Source organism: Canis aureus, chromosome 35 (assembly GCF_053574225.1).
Source record: "Canis aureus isolate CA01 chromosome 35, VMU_Caureus_v.1.0, whole genome shotgun sequence".
NCBI lineage: Eukaryota > Metazoa > Chordata > Mammalia > Carnivora > Canidae > Canis > Canis aureus.
This window is the reverse complement of record NC_135645.1, coordinates 2,969,171-2,985,021: the sequence shown is the minus strand read 5'-3', so window position 1 is coordinate 2,985,021 and position 15,851 is coordinate 2,969,171. Positions and strand designations below refer to the sequence as shown.

The window sequence follows — 15,851 nt, the reverse complement described above, 5'->3', positions numbered from 1 at the left end:
ACAGATCAAGCAGATTGAAAAAATCAGTAAGGAAAAAGGTTTGAACCCCGCAATTTAAAAGCTTAATAAAATGGTCCTACGTGGTGTACCACACACGACAGCTGAAGAAGGCACGTATGTTCTTTTCAAACGCACCTGGGACATTCCTAAAACTTGGCCACACACACACCGAAACCACTAATTTCAGTGCCTGGTGCTAAATTCTAAGACGGGGGAGGAACAGGCAATTTTAGGAGCCAGAGGCTTTGGGGTTAGAAGCTCAGAGACCTCCCAGAGGTTACGGCTAAGATGGGTTTGCGAGGATGGTTCTCCGGGTGAAGGAGATGGAGCTGGGGCTGAGCCCCCCGCAGGGAGCAGCAGCAGCAGGTCCAAGGGCACCGAGACTGCCCGGAACATCCCTTGCCCTCCACGGAGCCAGGCTCTCTGAGCCCGCTTCCAAGCAGCGGCCCTGGCCTGCATATCCAGGGGCCTCACCAAGAGCTTGGTTCAGTTTCCTTCTCTACCAGGAGGCGGGGGTGGGGGGGCTTCAGTTACCTCCACGCTGGGGCACGTCCCCCGACAGGAACATGAGCTGAACGCGAGAAGAGGCCACCTGGAGCTCAGGTGTCGGGCCGGCTGGGTGAGCCCACAGCAGGAGGGAAGGTCACCGGACTCCCGAGGCTCTGCCAGCGACGAAGCCCCCCTGGCCCTCCTCCCCGGGTACCCAGCGCGCCTGCCAGGGCTCGAGGCCGGTGTAGCCCTGCTGTGCCACCCGGCGGGCCCGCGGTCCCCGGGCTCAGGCCACCTGTTAAACGCAGGCATCCCTGGCTTCCTGCTTGTCGCACCCAGGTGTCGCATGCCCAGGCTCCTGTTAGGCAGGGACTCCAGCGGTGTCTGCGACAGTAACTGTCCCAAGTCCCTGGATGGTTGACATGCAGCGTTCATCCCAAATCCTCTTTTCTTTCTTTTTTCTTTTTTTTCTTTTCTTTTCTTTTCTCTTTTTCTCTTTTTCTTTTCTTTTCTTTTTCTTTAAAGATTTGTTAGAGACTGAGAGAGCGCCCGGCAGAGGGCAGGGGCCGAGAGAGAAGCGGGGAGCCCCATCAAGACCCCAGGACCCGGGGTCACCCCCCCCCACCGCAGGCGGACACTCCCCGGCTGAGCCCCCCAGGCCCCCCTGGAAACTTCGTTGCAGCCACCTGCATTCCCAGCCACTCAGGCCCACAGGCTGGGGAGACAGGGCCGGGCCGGGCCGGGCACGCTCGGGAGGGAGCCCTGCCCCGAGGCTGCAGCCGGCGGCGGTGTGACTGCGAGCACGTCCCTTCCCCTCTCTGGTCCTCTCTCCTCATTTTCAAAATGAGACAAAATCATCTCCAAGCTCATTTCCTTTTTCTTTTTCTCTCTGTAAGTTCATTTCTAACTGAAGATTCTGGGATCCGATCGCTGGAAGACCTGGGTCTGTTCTGAGGGTCAGTGGGCAACACCCTTAGCCAGAGCACCTCCCGCCCTGACCACGGGAAGGAAAGGAGGGCGCGGCCCTGACCTTGCGGAGGCTTCACAAGGGGCCGCTGCCACCTGGAGCAGCAGCCCCCCCCGCCCCCACCAACCAACCAACACAGCGACGCGAAGGGGACACCGGGGTTTCCCTCAGGCTGGACATTTGCGAGATGCGAGGAAGTCCTACTGCGAAGCCAGGCCTCCGGGTGCGTCTATGATGCGCCCACCCGGAGGGAACCCCGACAGGTGTGGAGGGACGTGCACACCTGTAAAGGGCTGTTTCTAGAAGGACACACGGGAAAGCACAGCAGCGGTTCCCTCCGTGGGGAAAACCAGGGAGAGCGAGGGGCGGGAGGTGAGAGGGAAGGACGCAGCTTCTCTATGTAGGCCTGTCGCACGATTTGGAAAACAAATTTTTTTCTTTTTTTACCACTTTAATATATTAACTTAAAAGACATGTTAACACTGTGGAAATGTCAAGTACGCATCTCACGATCTGAAAGGGACGGTCAGGGATCCCCGGGTGGCGCAGCGGTTTGGCGCCTGCCTTTGGCCCAGGGTGTGATCCTGGAGACCCGGGATCGAGTCCCACGTCGGACTCACTGCATGGAGCCTGCTTCTCCCTCTGCCTGTGTCTCTGCCTCTCTCTCTCTCTCTCTCTCTCTCTCTCTGTGACTATCATAAATAAATAAAAAATTAAAAAAAAAAAAACAAAAAAACTTTGAAAGGGACGGTGAGCCATGCAGCACATTCTGATTCTCTTCGTGCAAGACGTTTCCCGGGGCCTCCTTGAAGGTGGCAACAGCCTGTTTCCGTTGCTCAGTCTTCCAGCTGCGGCCGCGCCTGCCCCACTCGCGGGCCCCAGGCGCGGCACCTGCACCACGTTCGCGAGGCCCATACCTCAGCCACAATCCAGATTCTTTCCGGGTGCCCTGCCCCTGAGCCCCCAGCTGCGGTCAGCGGCCGCCCGGAATTCCTCTTCACCGCACCCTGGGCGTCCTTGTCATCGTCTTTATGTTAGATCTCCTGTATCCCGTACCCCATGGCTTCCTGATCCTCGGTCTGTGTTCCTGTTTTATTTTTATTTTTTTTTAAGATTTTATTTATTCCTGAGAGACACAGAGAGAGAAGCAGGCCCCATGCAGGGAGCCCAACGCAGGACTCGATCCCGGGTCCTCAGGATCAGGCCCTGGGCCGAAGGCGGCACCAAAGCGCCGACCTATGGGCCGCCCCACGTTCCTGTTTCAGTGAAACATCCCTCAGTAGCTTCTTGAGGAAGGGTGCCGAGGGCAGGAATTGTTTTAAGAGCCCATATTCAGAAGTGTCTTTGTTCCTCCTCCCACTCCACCGACAGTTTGGCCATCGGGTTGGCTACCGTGTGTCCCCAGAACTCTGAAGGCATCACTCTATTCTTTCTTGGTGTCCAGGAAATTTTTCTTTGGAGAAGTCTGATGCGACTCTAGTGGCGATTCTTTGCATCTATTAACTGTTCGCCCGGATCATTTCACTAATGTGGGGTTTCACAGTAATGCGCAGTGGTGGCCCCTCGAGCATACGCAGGAAAGGTCAAGACCTGGACGCACAGCTTGCCGTTTCGTTCCCTAACTGGAAGCCCCTACCCCCCACCCCTTCACCCACCTTGCCCATCACCCCACTCACTTCTCTGACAACCATCAGGCTCTGTTTCTGCTTTTTGCTCACTTATGAGCTTTGCCTCGTAGATGCCACGTATGATCTAATTGCTCCTGCTGCAGACGGCCAGCCAATCCTTTCCTCGCCCTTTTTAACTTCACTCAGATCCTTCTCCCTAGTAGGCCCATTTCCTCTAATTCCTGAGTCTCTCTGGGATTCAGTTGTGTAAATCCGCTTGTTTCTCAGTAGTAGCCTCGGCTGCCGGCACGGAAGTTTCAGTGGCCACCATTTTGCTGAGTCTTTTTATCTTACAACATTTTGTGAACACTTATTGTACACACTTGTATTTTCTTCCATTGCCTTGAATGGTACTTTAAAACAAAAAACTTGGGCACCTGGTGGCTCAGGTCATGATCTCGGGGTCCTGGGATTGAGCCCTGCTCAGCTTCTCCCTCTCCCTCTGCTGCTCCTCCTGCCTTGTGTTCTGTCAAACAAATAAATAAAATCTTTAAAAACATTAAAAACAAAACAAAACTCCTTACTATCATCTTAGAAAAATTTCAAGAAGGCATGAAGAGAAACTCATGTCTGAATGACTGTATTAATGAGAAGTCTTCCATGATACTTGATGAAAGCCTCTGTAGTACTATGTTGGTTATTACCATATTATTTTCAGTCTTAATTTTTTAAAAATATTTTGTTTATTCAGTCTTAATTTTTTATCATTATTACCGATCTACACATCTTTATATCATTAAGGTTTCACATGTTTTAAATTTAGCTTTTGATATAAACTCGTAAACTTGGAATTAAGAAATCAGTGTTGCCTAATTTTTTTTTATTTTTTTTTATTATTTTTTTCTTTTTGTATAACTGCATTTGCTAAATAACTGTACCTAAACAGGTCTGGATTTGGCCAAACCATTAGCTTAATAGCTAGTGATATTTCACATTTTATATCTATCTATCTGTCTCTCTATTTGACAGCTGGCTACTCAAAGTCTGACCAGGAGCACTAACGTTAGCTGGAAGCGTGTTAGAAATGCACACCGAGGCTCCACGCCAAACTACTGAATCAGGAGTCTGCGTTTTACCTAGATTCCCCCAGCGATTCACCAGCACACGGCTTAGGTTGGAGAACTAGTCTAGTATTTCCCCGCAGACTGCCCCATTCTGTTCCCCCCTCCTCTCACACTCCTCGTAGTGCCGAAGGTACTTTCTTGTCAAATATCTTGCAGTTTGAGCATCATGAAAGTTACCTTTCCTGTCCTTCCCCCGCCCCTCATGGGTCTGTCCCAGAGCCTCTCTAGGTATCTTGACACTAAAGTCCCCTGCTTTTCCAAAAGAGGAAAAAAAAAAAAAAGCTCCAGAAAGTCCAGGCTCTGAATCCATGCTAGTCGGGTTCAAACTCTGGCTCTCCCGGGTACTAGCTGGGGGACCTTAGGGAAGTCACATCACTGCACTGTGCCTCAGTTTCCGCTCTAGTAGTAAGCATTTGATGCATGTTAAGCTGTGTCCTCTGAAATCAAGACCTTACTTAGCAACTGAGTTTTTAAGATTTTCTCCTTGTCTTCTGCTGAGTGGTGCTTCTGTCACATAGTTACATAAAAGGGATGTTTTATGCATTTGGGCTTTTTGCCGCTGAATCAACTAGTTTCACCTTCATCTGGGGATGGTTTTATGATTGTCTTCTGAATCAATAGATGCGCTAAACCTTCTGGACTTGGGATTGCTCACCTGGTGAACACAGTCTCTGAGCTTCAACGATGGGGCATCCATCAGCTTCAGAGTTCAACAAATATTGAGGAAAAGGATCAGCAATGAGCATAGGAAGCAACAGGGGATGGGGATAGTTTCAGGAAGGTTGGGGTGAAAGCTGGACAAATGTCAGCAATGATGGGACAGACGGAAACGGGGACATATACCGTGTAGTGCGCTGTCCTGTGATGGACTTGACGTTCCCAACATTATAGATGTTAAACTACAGCTTTTCCACAGGTGCCCTTTATCAGAGTACGTTGCCCTCTATTCCTAGTTTGCTGAGTTTAGTTTTTTTTATTGCAAAAACGATTTTTTTTTCGAATTTTAATCCTTAATCTTTAGTGTAACATTGCTCTTGGTACGATGCTGACGCCAGTTGTGCAGAAAGGGCTCCGGAGAGATGTGCACAGCAGCGCACAGCTGCGGCTCTTCTTCGGTCTGGAGGCTCCAGGGCAGCCCATACGGCTCCGTCAAACACACCCTCTAGGCCTTGTGTGTGAGGGCGGGGCGCTCCGCTCCTTGACGGCCTCAGGCCCCGGGCCAGCTTCTCAGCAGTCTCTGCAGGGACAGGCTTCTGTGTGTTCTTGGCAAGTTTCTCAGTCGTAGAGGGGTCATCTCGGAGATCAATTTGGGTCCCGACAAGCAAGAAAGGAGTCTTTGGACAGTGGCGAGTTACCTCAGGCACCCACTTTTCCTTCACATTTTCAAATGAGGGTGGAGAGGCCCCTGAAAGGCTAGAAATACGTCTGTTTGTGGCTAACTCAGCGGTTGTGATCTGCCATAATCCTCTTGCCCTGCAGGGTCAAAGTCCAAGGGTACATGGCTCTCACCAATCCTGTGACTGCATAGTTGACAAAAAAAGTCGGTACACACTCAAGACGGAAATTTGCGTGTTGTGTAGGATACCAGGAGACATGTTTTACCAACGGCACCATCGCCCACGACGCACTTAATTGTCTGCATTGCTGGAACAGTTGTGTATCCACTTTAAATATCTCAAATTCGATGATGACCTCAGCTTCTCTGCCGGGGCGTTTGGCAGCACTGCCAGTTTGCTGAGTTTTAAATCATAAATCAGGGTTGAATCATTTTTTCTTACATACATTAAAATGATAAAATACTTCTCTTTATTCTGTTAAGATGGTAGGTCACAGTCATTGACTTTCAATGTTAAACCAACCTTGCATTCTGAGATAAACTCTACTTGATCATGATGTGCGATGCTCCGATTGCTGGGTACAAGTAGCTCATTGTTTAACAATTTCTGTGTCTATGAGGATATTGATGTGTTACTTTCTCTTCTTGAGAAGTTCTTTGGCCAGTTTTGGTACTGTGGTAATAGTGTCCTCATTAAAATAAAAGGGGGGGAGGAAGTATTCCCTTTTCCTTATTTTCTGAAAGTTTGAAGCTTTTCCTTCCCTAAATGTTTGATACAACTCATCAATAAAGCCATCCAGACGTGCACTTTTCTTTCGCAGGAATATTTTTTATAATAAATTTCTTCGGCATAACGTTATTCAGATTTTCTATTTCATTTTGTATCAGTTTTAGTAAGCTGTATTTTTAAAAGGAATTTGTTGGCTTCATCTGATTTGATTTAAAGTTGCCCATAATATTCCTTGTTATTCTTTTAGTGTAAGATCTGTAACATCTCCCATCTCATACTTGATAGGAATAATTTGTGCTTTTTCTTTTTCCATTGAGGTTTGCTAGAGGTTTGATTTTATTAATCTTTTCAAAGAACCACATTTTGGCTTTATAACTATTTTAATGCCTTTAATTTTGCTCTTCCTTTCTTCTATTTACTTTGGATTTAATTTGCTCATTTTTTCAATAGCTTATTCCTTCCTTTTAAATATATAGGCATTTAAAACTATATAATTTAGGAAGAAAGTATAATATCACGGATTTTACCTTTTATTATTTTATTTCTCTGGGCTACTCACCCTTGAAAGAAATTCCCAAATCTTTTTTATAGGGAAAACTTTTTATGAGAAATCAGTAAACTCGACCCAGGGGGAGAGTATGCATATAAATCTAAAGAATGATTATAAGGATATAAAAAGCCTAGCATTCTTGTTACATAACTCTTGGTTTTTCGTTCCATTCCAAGCTGGGTGTGTGTTTATTCTAAAGATGCTTGAATTTTAAGAACCCGCAGTTCCTGTTTTGGATGCTATGTTGTAATTACCAGTGACTCATTCAGACATACTCAAGTTTTGGATGTAAATGAAGGTTAAGTATGACTTCAGTTAATTTTAATGCTTTGACTATACCAACTGCATCACTAGTGCGCTGTCAAAATGAAATCTTCCTCTGTTACTATTTACATTAATGTAATGAGTCATTTTTCTTCAGTCATCGCTTTTATTTTTATATTTAGCTTTGAAGATTTAAAGCTCATCCTTCTTTAATAATTCATTTTAGCATTCTGATTTTTAAATAGTGAAAAGGGTTATTGCAGATTATTTTCTTTATATTTATTCTGCATAGTCCCAAAAATGATCTCCATCATAAAATTTCTTGAAGAGTTTGTTTGGGGGGGTTGCCTGGCTGGATCAGTCGGTAGAGCATGCAATTTTTTTTTTAAAGATTTTATTTATTTATTCATGAGAGAGAGAGAGAGGCAGAGACACAGGTAGAGGGAGAAGCAGGCTCCCTGCAAGAAGCTTGCTGTGGGACTGGATCTGGGATCTTGGGATCGCGCCCTGGGCCGAAGGCAGATGCTCAACTGCTGAGCCACCCAGGCATCCTGAGCATTCAACTCTTAATCTCAGGGTCATGAGTTCAAGCCCCATGCTGGGCATGGAGCCTACTTAAAAACAAAACAAATAAAAGAACAAAAAACAAGTTTAAGAGAGTTTTTTTAGGTTGTTTTAAAGAATGATTTGTGCTGGGGATCCCTGGGTGGCTCAGCGGTTTAGAGCCTTCCTTTGGCCCAGGGTGTGATCCTCGAGTCCTGGGATCGAGTCCCACGTCGGGTTCCCTGCATGGAGCCTGCTTCTCCCTCTGCCTGTGTCTCTGCCTCTCTATGTCTCTCATAAATAAATAAAATCTTTTTTTAAAAAAAAGAATGATTTGTGTTATCAAAGGAAACTTTTAAAAAAATAAACCCAAGTCAAGGTATTGCTAAATAAACATACAACCCAAGTGAATATTTGCATGTTTTAGAAAAAATATTTTTCCTAATCCATCTTTTAAAACATAGGTAACAATGGCCTTCTCAAATTAAGTTAGCTAGTAGAAAAAAAACTAATACATTTTACATTTAGTATAAGGTTAGTTTCCGGGAGAAGGCTTTTAATTTTTTATTTCATGAGTTGTGAGATGATATAATTCAATGGAGTGAAATGAGTACCTGCAGATGATCTTTGCTTCTAACAATTTTTTTTTAAAGCAGTAAAATTTTAAAAATTGAATCTCTTTTCAGCATCTTATTTTTTGAAAAACCCAACGTTTTGGCCTAAGATAAATGTACACAACCAAACACTTCAAAATAAAATATGGCATGTATTATTTTCTCACAGGGCATCAGATACTAATATATATAGATCATTTTGTTAAAATAAAAAAATCACATGAAAATCAGCACAATACTTCATTTATTTATTGTATAAGTTTGGCAAACAGCACAAAAATCCAGCAACATTTTAAACGTGTAAAAAAGTCCAATGCTGAACAGTACTGGGGCTTTTTCTTACATAATTAGTAATAATGAGAACCCATTTAAAATACTGCAAAGCTAGCAAAATGAGGCGCTTGGCTTCTGAACATATACCGCAAACATACACACACATACGCACACACATACACAAACAATATAATTTATCTTTACAAAAATTACAGCCAAGCAATAGAAAAGAAGGATGTTAATAATGAAGATACTAACACATATGTTCACTACATATATCTTATACATTGAAATGCTACATCTTGTACCCTGAAATGCCATGTGTAGAGAGCCAAGCAGAGTAAATTTAGGCTCATCACTGAGGTTAAGAATTATTTGAAAAGAATTTAGTGCTTATAGGTAACATATTCAATTAAAACTTTCTATATAGCAATTCCTGGATCATAACAATGTGTTCCACTATATATCTGAGAAGTTGAATCTTCTTTGTTGGCAGTATAAAATTTCTGACCAGTATCAAAATTCTGGTTAAACCCATATTGAAGGCATTTTCTAGTGTATGCAAATGTTATAGGAGGCATCAATGAATGTGGGAGAAAATCTTAGATTTCACACTAAGTTTCTGCTGAGCTTTGTCAAACCAAACAGCTCAACTATAAGGCAAGAAAAAATAACCCCCTATAACAGATTAGTGGGTCTTACCAAGTAAAGATAGGAATTCAATCTTAGGGAAAAACTCCCTACATAAACAGATCAGAAACAATTGGCATTGAAACAAACAAATTACCTAACATCTTAACATTCAGTCATTGGTTCAGAAGCCTGACAAACAATCTATTGGTATATATTATCAAATTAACTTTTTGGAATCAGCACCAGTCCCCAAAACCTCAAATTATAATATTTAATATTCATTAAAATACATCCTTTTTTGTGCTATATGAACACAACTATAATCAAATTAAAGAAAGTTGAATCTATTCAACTTCTATATTTTTGTGTATACTGGGTAGCAACTTAAGTTTTTTTTAATTTACTTGTGCTTCTGTTCTGGGGCACTTTGATTGAAGAGAAATTCGTTTCACAGGATTACATCTTGCTAAAGCATTCCTTAGCATTGGTCCAAACTTGAATTCCCTTTTAAAAAAAATTTAAAATAAATAAGTAAACTTTATTTTATTTTTTAAAAATATTTTATTTATTTATTCATGAGACACACAAAGAGAGAGAGAGAGAGAGAGAGAGGCAGAGACACAGGCAGAGGGAGAAGCAGGCTCCATGCAGGGAGCCTGACATGGGACTCGATCCCGGGACCCGGGGTCAGGGCCTGGGCTGAAGGCGGCACTACACCGCTGAGCCACCCAGGCTCCTCAATAAGTAAACTTTAAAATAGGATTTTGGACGAATTCTGAAAGCCAGAGTATTTGGCTTCCTGGTATAGTAAATTTCACTTTTTGGAGTAACTAACAAGTCCAGCAAAGATGGCACTATTTTTCTGGCAATGGCTAATATAAGTCAATGTCTAATGCTTCTGAAAAAAGTAAGAGAATCACTTGCATAGCCTATCTTCAAAATGAGAAAGAGCTACAACAACTTCTTTTTTGGAAAACTGAGTTTTTCAAGGTTCATAACATAAATTTATTTACTCATATCATGTTTGCATCATTTCTATTTGTAAACCAAACAAGTTCTCAGGCACTTTCCCTATGTAATACTTGAAACAAAAGAAAAAAAAAACATTATTAGTTCAACAATAAAAATGAATAGACTTAAAAAAAATTAATGGCTTATTAAGTTTTTAGTCTAACAACTAATGTTTTGATAAAAACCAGTAACAGATTAACTTATCAAATCCTTCTCAGTGGTCTTAGCAGGCTTTAGCACAAAGTTAATATGATTGATATAATATACCTAATATGCCTCAACAACATAAAATAGTAAAATCTAACGAAGTGGTAGAAACAAAGGTATTTTTTTAACAAACAAGATTCTCCAATAACTGCTAATTTATGAACAACATTTTAATACTTAAACATTAAAGTACGTCAAGGCTTCAAATATTAGAAAAAAAATCAAGAATGTTTTTATTTTTTTCCTCCTGATGAAATACAAAAAGCAAATTTATAAATGTCTCAGACTGGCTCAAGTACTAATAGAGTATCCGTTGTCAGAAAGGATAAGAGATCTTATGCGCTGCCATAGGAAGACACCCACGAGACATCAAATGAGCAAACGAAAACAACACACTAGCACGTAACACAGTCCTGTTTCGGTGGGGAAGAGAAAAGTGTATATTTTCTAAACGATTGTGAATGTATAGAGGGGAAGAATTTTCACCTAATATGCTTTTGAATTTTTTAAATTTTTGCAATGAGAGTATGTTATTTTTGTGATAATTTTTCTGCTCTTTTCTTCTACTAATCTTGGGCTTTGTTCTTTCTCTAGTCCCTTTTGATGTAGTTAGATTGTTTGAGATTTTTCTTGTTTCTTGAGGTCGGCGTCTAACACCATAAATTTCCTTCTTTGTTTTTTTTTTTTTTTTTTTTTAATTTCCTTCTTTGAACTGCTTTCACTGTGTCTCAGATTTTGGACCACTGTACTTTCCTTTTCATTTGTTTCCATGTATTTTTTAATTAACTCTGTGATTTCTTCACTGACTCACTGGAGGTTTGGTGACATGCTGTTTAGCCTCCACCTATTTTGTGTTTTTCCAGTTTTCTTCTTGTGATTGATTTCTCGTTTCACACAATTGTGGTCAGAAAAAAATGGTATCATTTCAGTCTTCTTAAGTTTTATTGTGCTTATTTTGCGGCCTAATGTGTGATCAATCTATCCTGGAGAATGTTCCATGTGCACTTGGAAAGAATGTGTATTCTGTTGTTTTTAGATGGAATGTTCTATATATATCTGGGGCCAATGTGTCACTCAAAGATACTGTTTCCTTAATTTTCTGCCTCAATGACCTATCCTTTGATTAAGTGGGGTGTTAAAATCTCCTACTACTATTGTATTACCATCAATTTCTCCCTTTACGTCTGTTAATATTTACTTTATGTATTTCAGTGTTCCAGTGTTGGGTAAATACTTAAAATTGTTATTTCCTCTTGTTGGATTGACCCCTTTAACATGATATAGTGTTCTTTTTTGATATAAGTACTGCTACCCTGAGTTTTCTTCCCATTTCCACAGAATATCTTTTTCCATGTGATAATTTTTAAAATTTAAAAAGATAAAATAGCTTAAAAATCAATCAAGTATTTCTTAAAAGCCTCAGTCCTCCTTGATTTAACAAATTAGAAAATCACTATCAAAAAGGTTGATGAAAATAACTTAGAAGTGATCCTGACTTTTAAGTGCTGATAATAATACTTTTTATATAAAATATGTTTTGGTTTACTACTACTACAATACAGCCATTTGATTATATTCAATTACCACTTTGGATAGCTGACATTATAACAAAGTATGGCATATTTTAAAAGTTAATATACAAGTAAAATAAACAGAATATAGATACCCACATTATTCTGAGAAAAACTAATAATCTTATCTTCTTGTACTTAATTTTAAGTTTCTAAAAAATAATAAAAAAAAGAATACTGCAGATTTTCAAATATAAAAATCTTTTCAACTTAAGGAAAAGAATAAACATGATGAAACTTTATAGTATTGTTCTTGGGAAATAAGGTATACACATTTTTCTAATCTCATGTGAGTGAAGTATGGTTTACCATGGTTATCTTAGGACACGAGGAGACAAACAAGACATCCAACAGTATATCCAAATACACCTACAACGGTATTTTTTTATTCAGAAATCAATTTCTAGCACTCTCAACCATCCTACCCTAAGTAAAGTGGGGAGAATAGTTCTTTGAGCCACTACATTCTACTTTGGAAAAGCAGCAAACAGAAGATCACAAGGGACTTAGATCACAAGACTCTTATATAAGAGTCTTTTATAAAAACAAAATAAAAACAACTCTAAAAAAAACTTGTCTTATCTGATCTTTTAGGCCTCCTGAGATTAAAAAAGGCAGGTTAGAAAAAAAAGACAAAATGTGGAGCAATCTGTGAATCAGGGAGGCAGCAGGAGTTGGCAGGAAGACAGTAACAGATAAAAACATTATCAAGTTGCGGGGCTCTGGGTGGCTCAGTCGGTTAGGCGTCCGACACTTGATTCTGCCTCAGGTCATGATCTCGGGTAGTGAGATTGAGCCCCACGTCGGGCTCAGCACTGAGCATGCTGTCTGCTTAAGATTCCCTCCTCCCCTGTGCTCTCTCTCCCTCTCCAAAGAAAAAATATGGGGGCACTTGGGTGGCACAGTTAAGCATCCAACTCTTGACTTTGGCTCAGTTCATGATGTCAGGGTCATGGGATCAAGTCGCATGTCAGGCTCTGTGCTCAGCGTGGAGTTGGCCTGGGATTCTCTCTCCCCCTCTGCTTTTCCCCTCCCTGCTTGCACACTCACTCGATCTCTCAAATAAATAAGTAAATAAAATCTTTTAAAAAAAAAAAACACTATTAAGCTGTTACAATTATACTCACCTGTCAGCAAGTACAGACGGATCAGTCATGATTTTAACTTCTCTTAACTAACTCCAAAGATCCACTATGTGAAGTAACTTAAACACTTTAACTGAGGCATAAATATGAATTTGCTCAACACAAAAGGAGCCCACATGACCTAGAGTCTAGTATTTACATCTTAAAATATCTTTGTTCGATATGCTATTGCTGGTGATACCAAGTGGAAAGGGCTAATAGGGAAGTGATGGTGCCTAACCAGTAAACACACATTTTGGTTGAATTAAATCACAGATTGTTTATAGGAGTATGATTTTTCCCTCTAAGAAGGTCTTCATAACTGAAAGAAATAATCTTGCTATATATGATTTACTGAGATAATGCATGTTAAATCTCTTGGTAAGTTGTGAAGTGCTAGACGTATGTAAAGCACTGGTACTAACGAACAGACACATACAGGCAGATCGTGGGCATAAAAAAGGAATTAGAAAAAGATTTAATTATCGATTGATTGATTGGTTCATCAGAGAGAGAGAGAGAGCAAGAGCGAGAGTGCACGCGCGCACACAAAGGGGGGAGGCAGAGGAAGAGGGAGAAGCAGACTCCCTATTGAGCAGGGAACCTGCCTCAGGACTCGATCCCAAAACCCCAGGGATCATGACAACCTAAGCTGAAGGCAGACACTTAACTGAATGAGCCACGTAGGGGCCCCAAGAAGGAATGTTTTATATTTTGTTCTTACATCAGCATTTTAAAGATTTCAGCATTATCAAAACACATATTGAAACAGGATAAGCCTCCATGTTCTTATCATCTACTACGGATATCAGTCATATGAAAAAGACTTACGATGGCAACAAACCATATCATAACCACATTTTCCCCCAAACAACGTTTAAGGTATTTTCCAATCAAAGTACTACATATCACTGTTAGGACAGTATCTTATGCCCCGTCCAAGAACATCATATAATTTAAGTAATGTTGTTGGTATGTATTTTCAAATACAAGATACAATAAACAGGGCATACAAATTTGGAACGTTAGGTGAATGAAGACTCAGTAATTAACATTCTGGTTGTAATATTCTTTCAAAGTTAAGAAACCAGAAAATATTCCAAAGGATGGGGGAGAATTTTTTTTTTTCTTTTGAGAATGGGTTCTAAAACAAAAATAAACACCCTGGTTCAAATAAGAGAAATTAGTTTTAAAGGAATTTGTAAGCACTTTTGAATATACTTGTACCTTCACGTACCTTTTTGCACATACTGATCTGCATGACTGCATAGCTTATGAGGGCTTCCTTTAAATCATGGTTCTTTTGTTCTTTGAAGCGTTCAATATCAGCCCAAGCATTTTTCACAAATTCTCTGAAATAAAATGCATAATTACTATTACTCTTATTCAAATTAAGAGGACTATATATTATAAATTCTAATAACCAGTTCTCATTTGCATTGGCTTTTATTTATCTATATGAAGGAAAAAGCTATCGTCTGTATAAGATAGTTCTATTTTTCCCTTGCTAACAATTATACCACAAGAAGAAGCAGAGAGACAGTCATATATTCATCTACATTTTAATAATCAATATTTTTGCCACAAGAATCCCGGCTTCAAATTATTCCTATAAAACAGCTGTCGATGGCTCTCTGAACCGGCTCACAAGCCCAACAGATGCCATGTGAAGTTGCCTTCCAAGGGTCACTGGAAAATATACTTTTTGACAACACGGATTATGTATCACAATTATTATACATCCGCTTTAAATGATAACTAGAGCTTTAAAAATTGTGAGAGGCATTTGTCTTTTTAATTTCATTCATAAAAGTTTACTTCTACTTATTTGTTGCCAGCAGTTCTAAAACTTAACAAAATTCCTCAAAACCAGTGAAACATTCTTGGTCTGCCTTGACCTACTCATTATCAGATAAAAAAACAACAATAAGAAAAATAAGCCAAACAGTAAATTTCTAAATTCAGAAATGTTTATGGAACAATTACATGCCAAGCCCAATGCAAGATGTTGAAACATAAAGATGAAAAGACACAGCACTGACTTGGAAGGGCTCTTGGGTTAGCCAGGGACAGTCACAGAGAACAAGCCACCACCCACAACAAAACTACCCCATGCTCTTGTAGCATGAATCAAGTGCAAGGCTAGGAGTAAGCCTCACAGAGGAAGTAGCACAAGAGCTGGGCAATGAAGAATGATCAGGCTTTCGTTAGGTGATGGAGAAGAAAGGACGAAGGGAATGTGCAAAGGACAGAAATCAGGAGAAGCGCAGGAAAATAGTATTATAAAGTTGAAATTCTTTCTTCTTACTCTTCCCCCCCATACAAAAACTGTTTTTATATAACATGATTTTTAATAATTGAAATTTCTTAGGATTCAATCACTATATTTATTTTATTTTGTTTTTTTAAGATTTTATTATTATAATAATTTATTAATAAATAAATAATTAATTATATTCACGAGAAACACAGACAGAGAGAGGCAGAGACACAGGCAGAGGGAGAAGCAGGCTCCATGCAGGGAGCCCGACGTGGGACTCAATCCCGGGACTCCAGGATCACACCCTGGGCTGAACGCAGATGCTCAACCGCTGAGCCACCCGGGCTGCCCGACTATATTTTATTTTAAAAATTGACTGATTGAGAGAGAGAGAGAGACTCAGAAGCAGAATCTGCACTCAGTGCAGAGCCTGATGGTGCTCAATCCCACAACCACAATATCATGACCTGAGATGAAACCACGAGTCTGATGTTTAACTGCATCACTTAGATGTCCCTCAATCACTATGTTTTAGAAGAACCAACAGA

General features: G+C 40.7%; 1 protein-coding gene and 1 pseudogene across 1 annotated transcript in view; both read right to left on the bottom strand.

Moving 5' to 3' along the window:
• Positions 1–2,116: 2,116 nt before the first annotated feature.
• On the bottom strand, positions 2,117–7,878 carry LOC144305148 (cell division control protein 42 homolog pseudogene; annotated as a pseudogene).
• A 573-nt stretch (positions 7,879–8,451) lies between these two features.
• Positions 8,452–15,851, bottom strand: part of SNX4 (sorting nexin 4) — a 69,800-nt gene continuing 62,400 nt past the window's right edge. Inside the window, exons 13-14 of the mRNA XM_077884336.1 lie at positions 14,281–14,395; positions 8,452–9,634 (exon numbers count right to left, since the gene is read on the bottom strand). Coding sequence (XP_077740462.1) covers positions 9,587–9,634; positions 14,281–14,395 — 163 coding nt within the window. The 3' untranslated portion in view covers positions 8,452–9,586. The remainder of the gene's footprint in view (positions 9,635–14,280; positions 14,396–15,851) is intronic.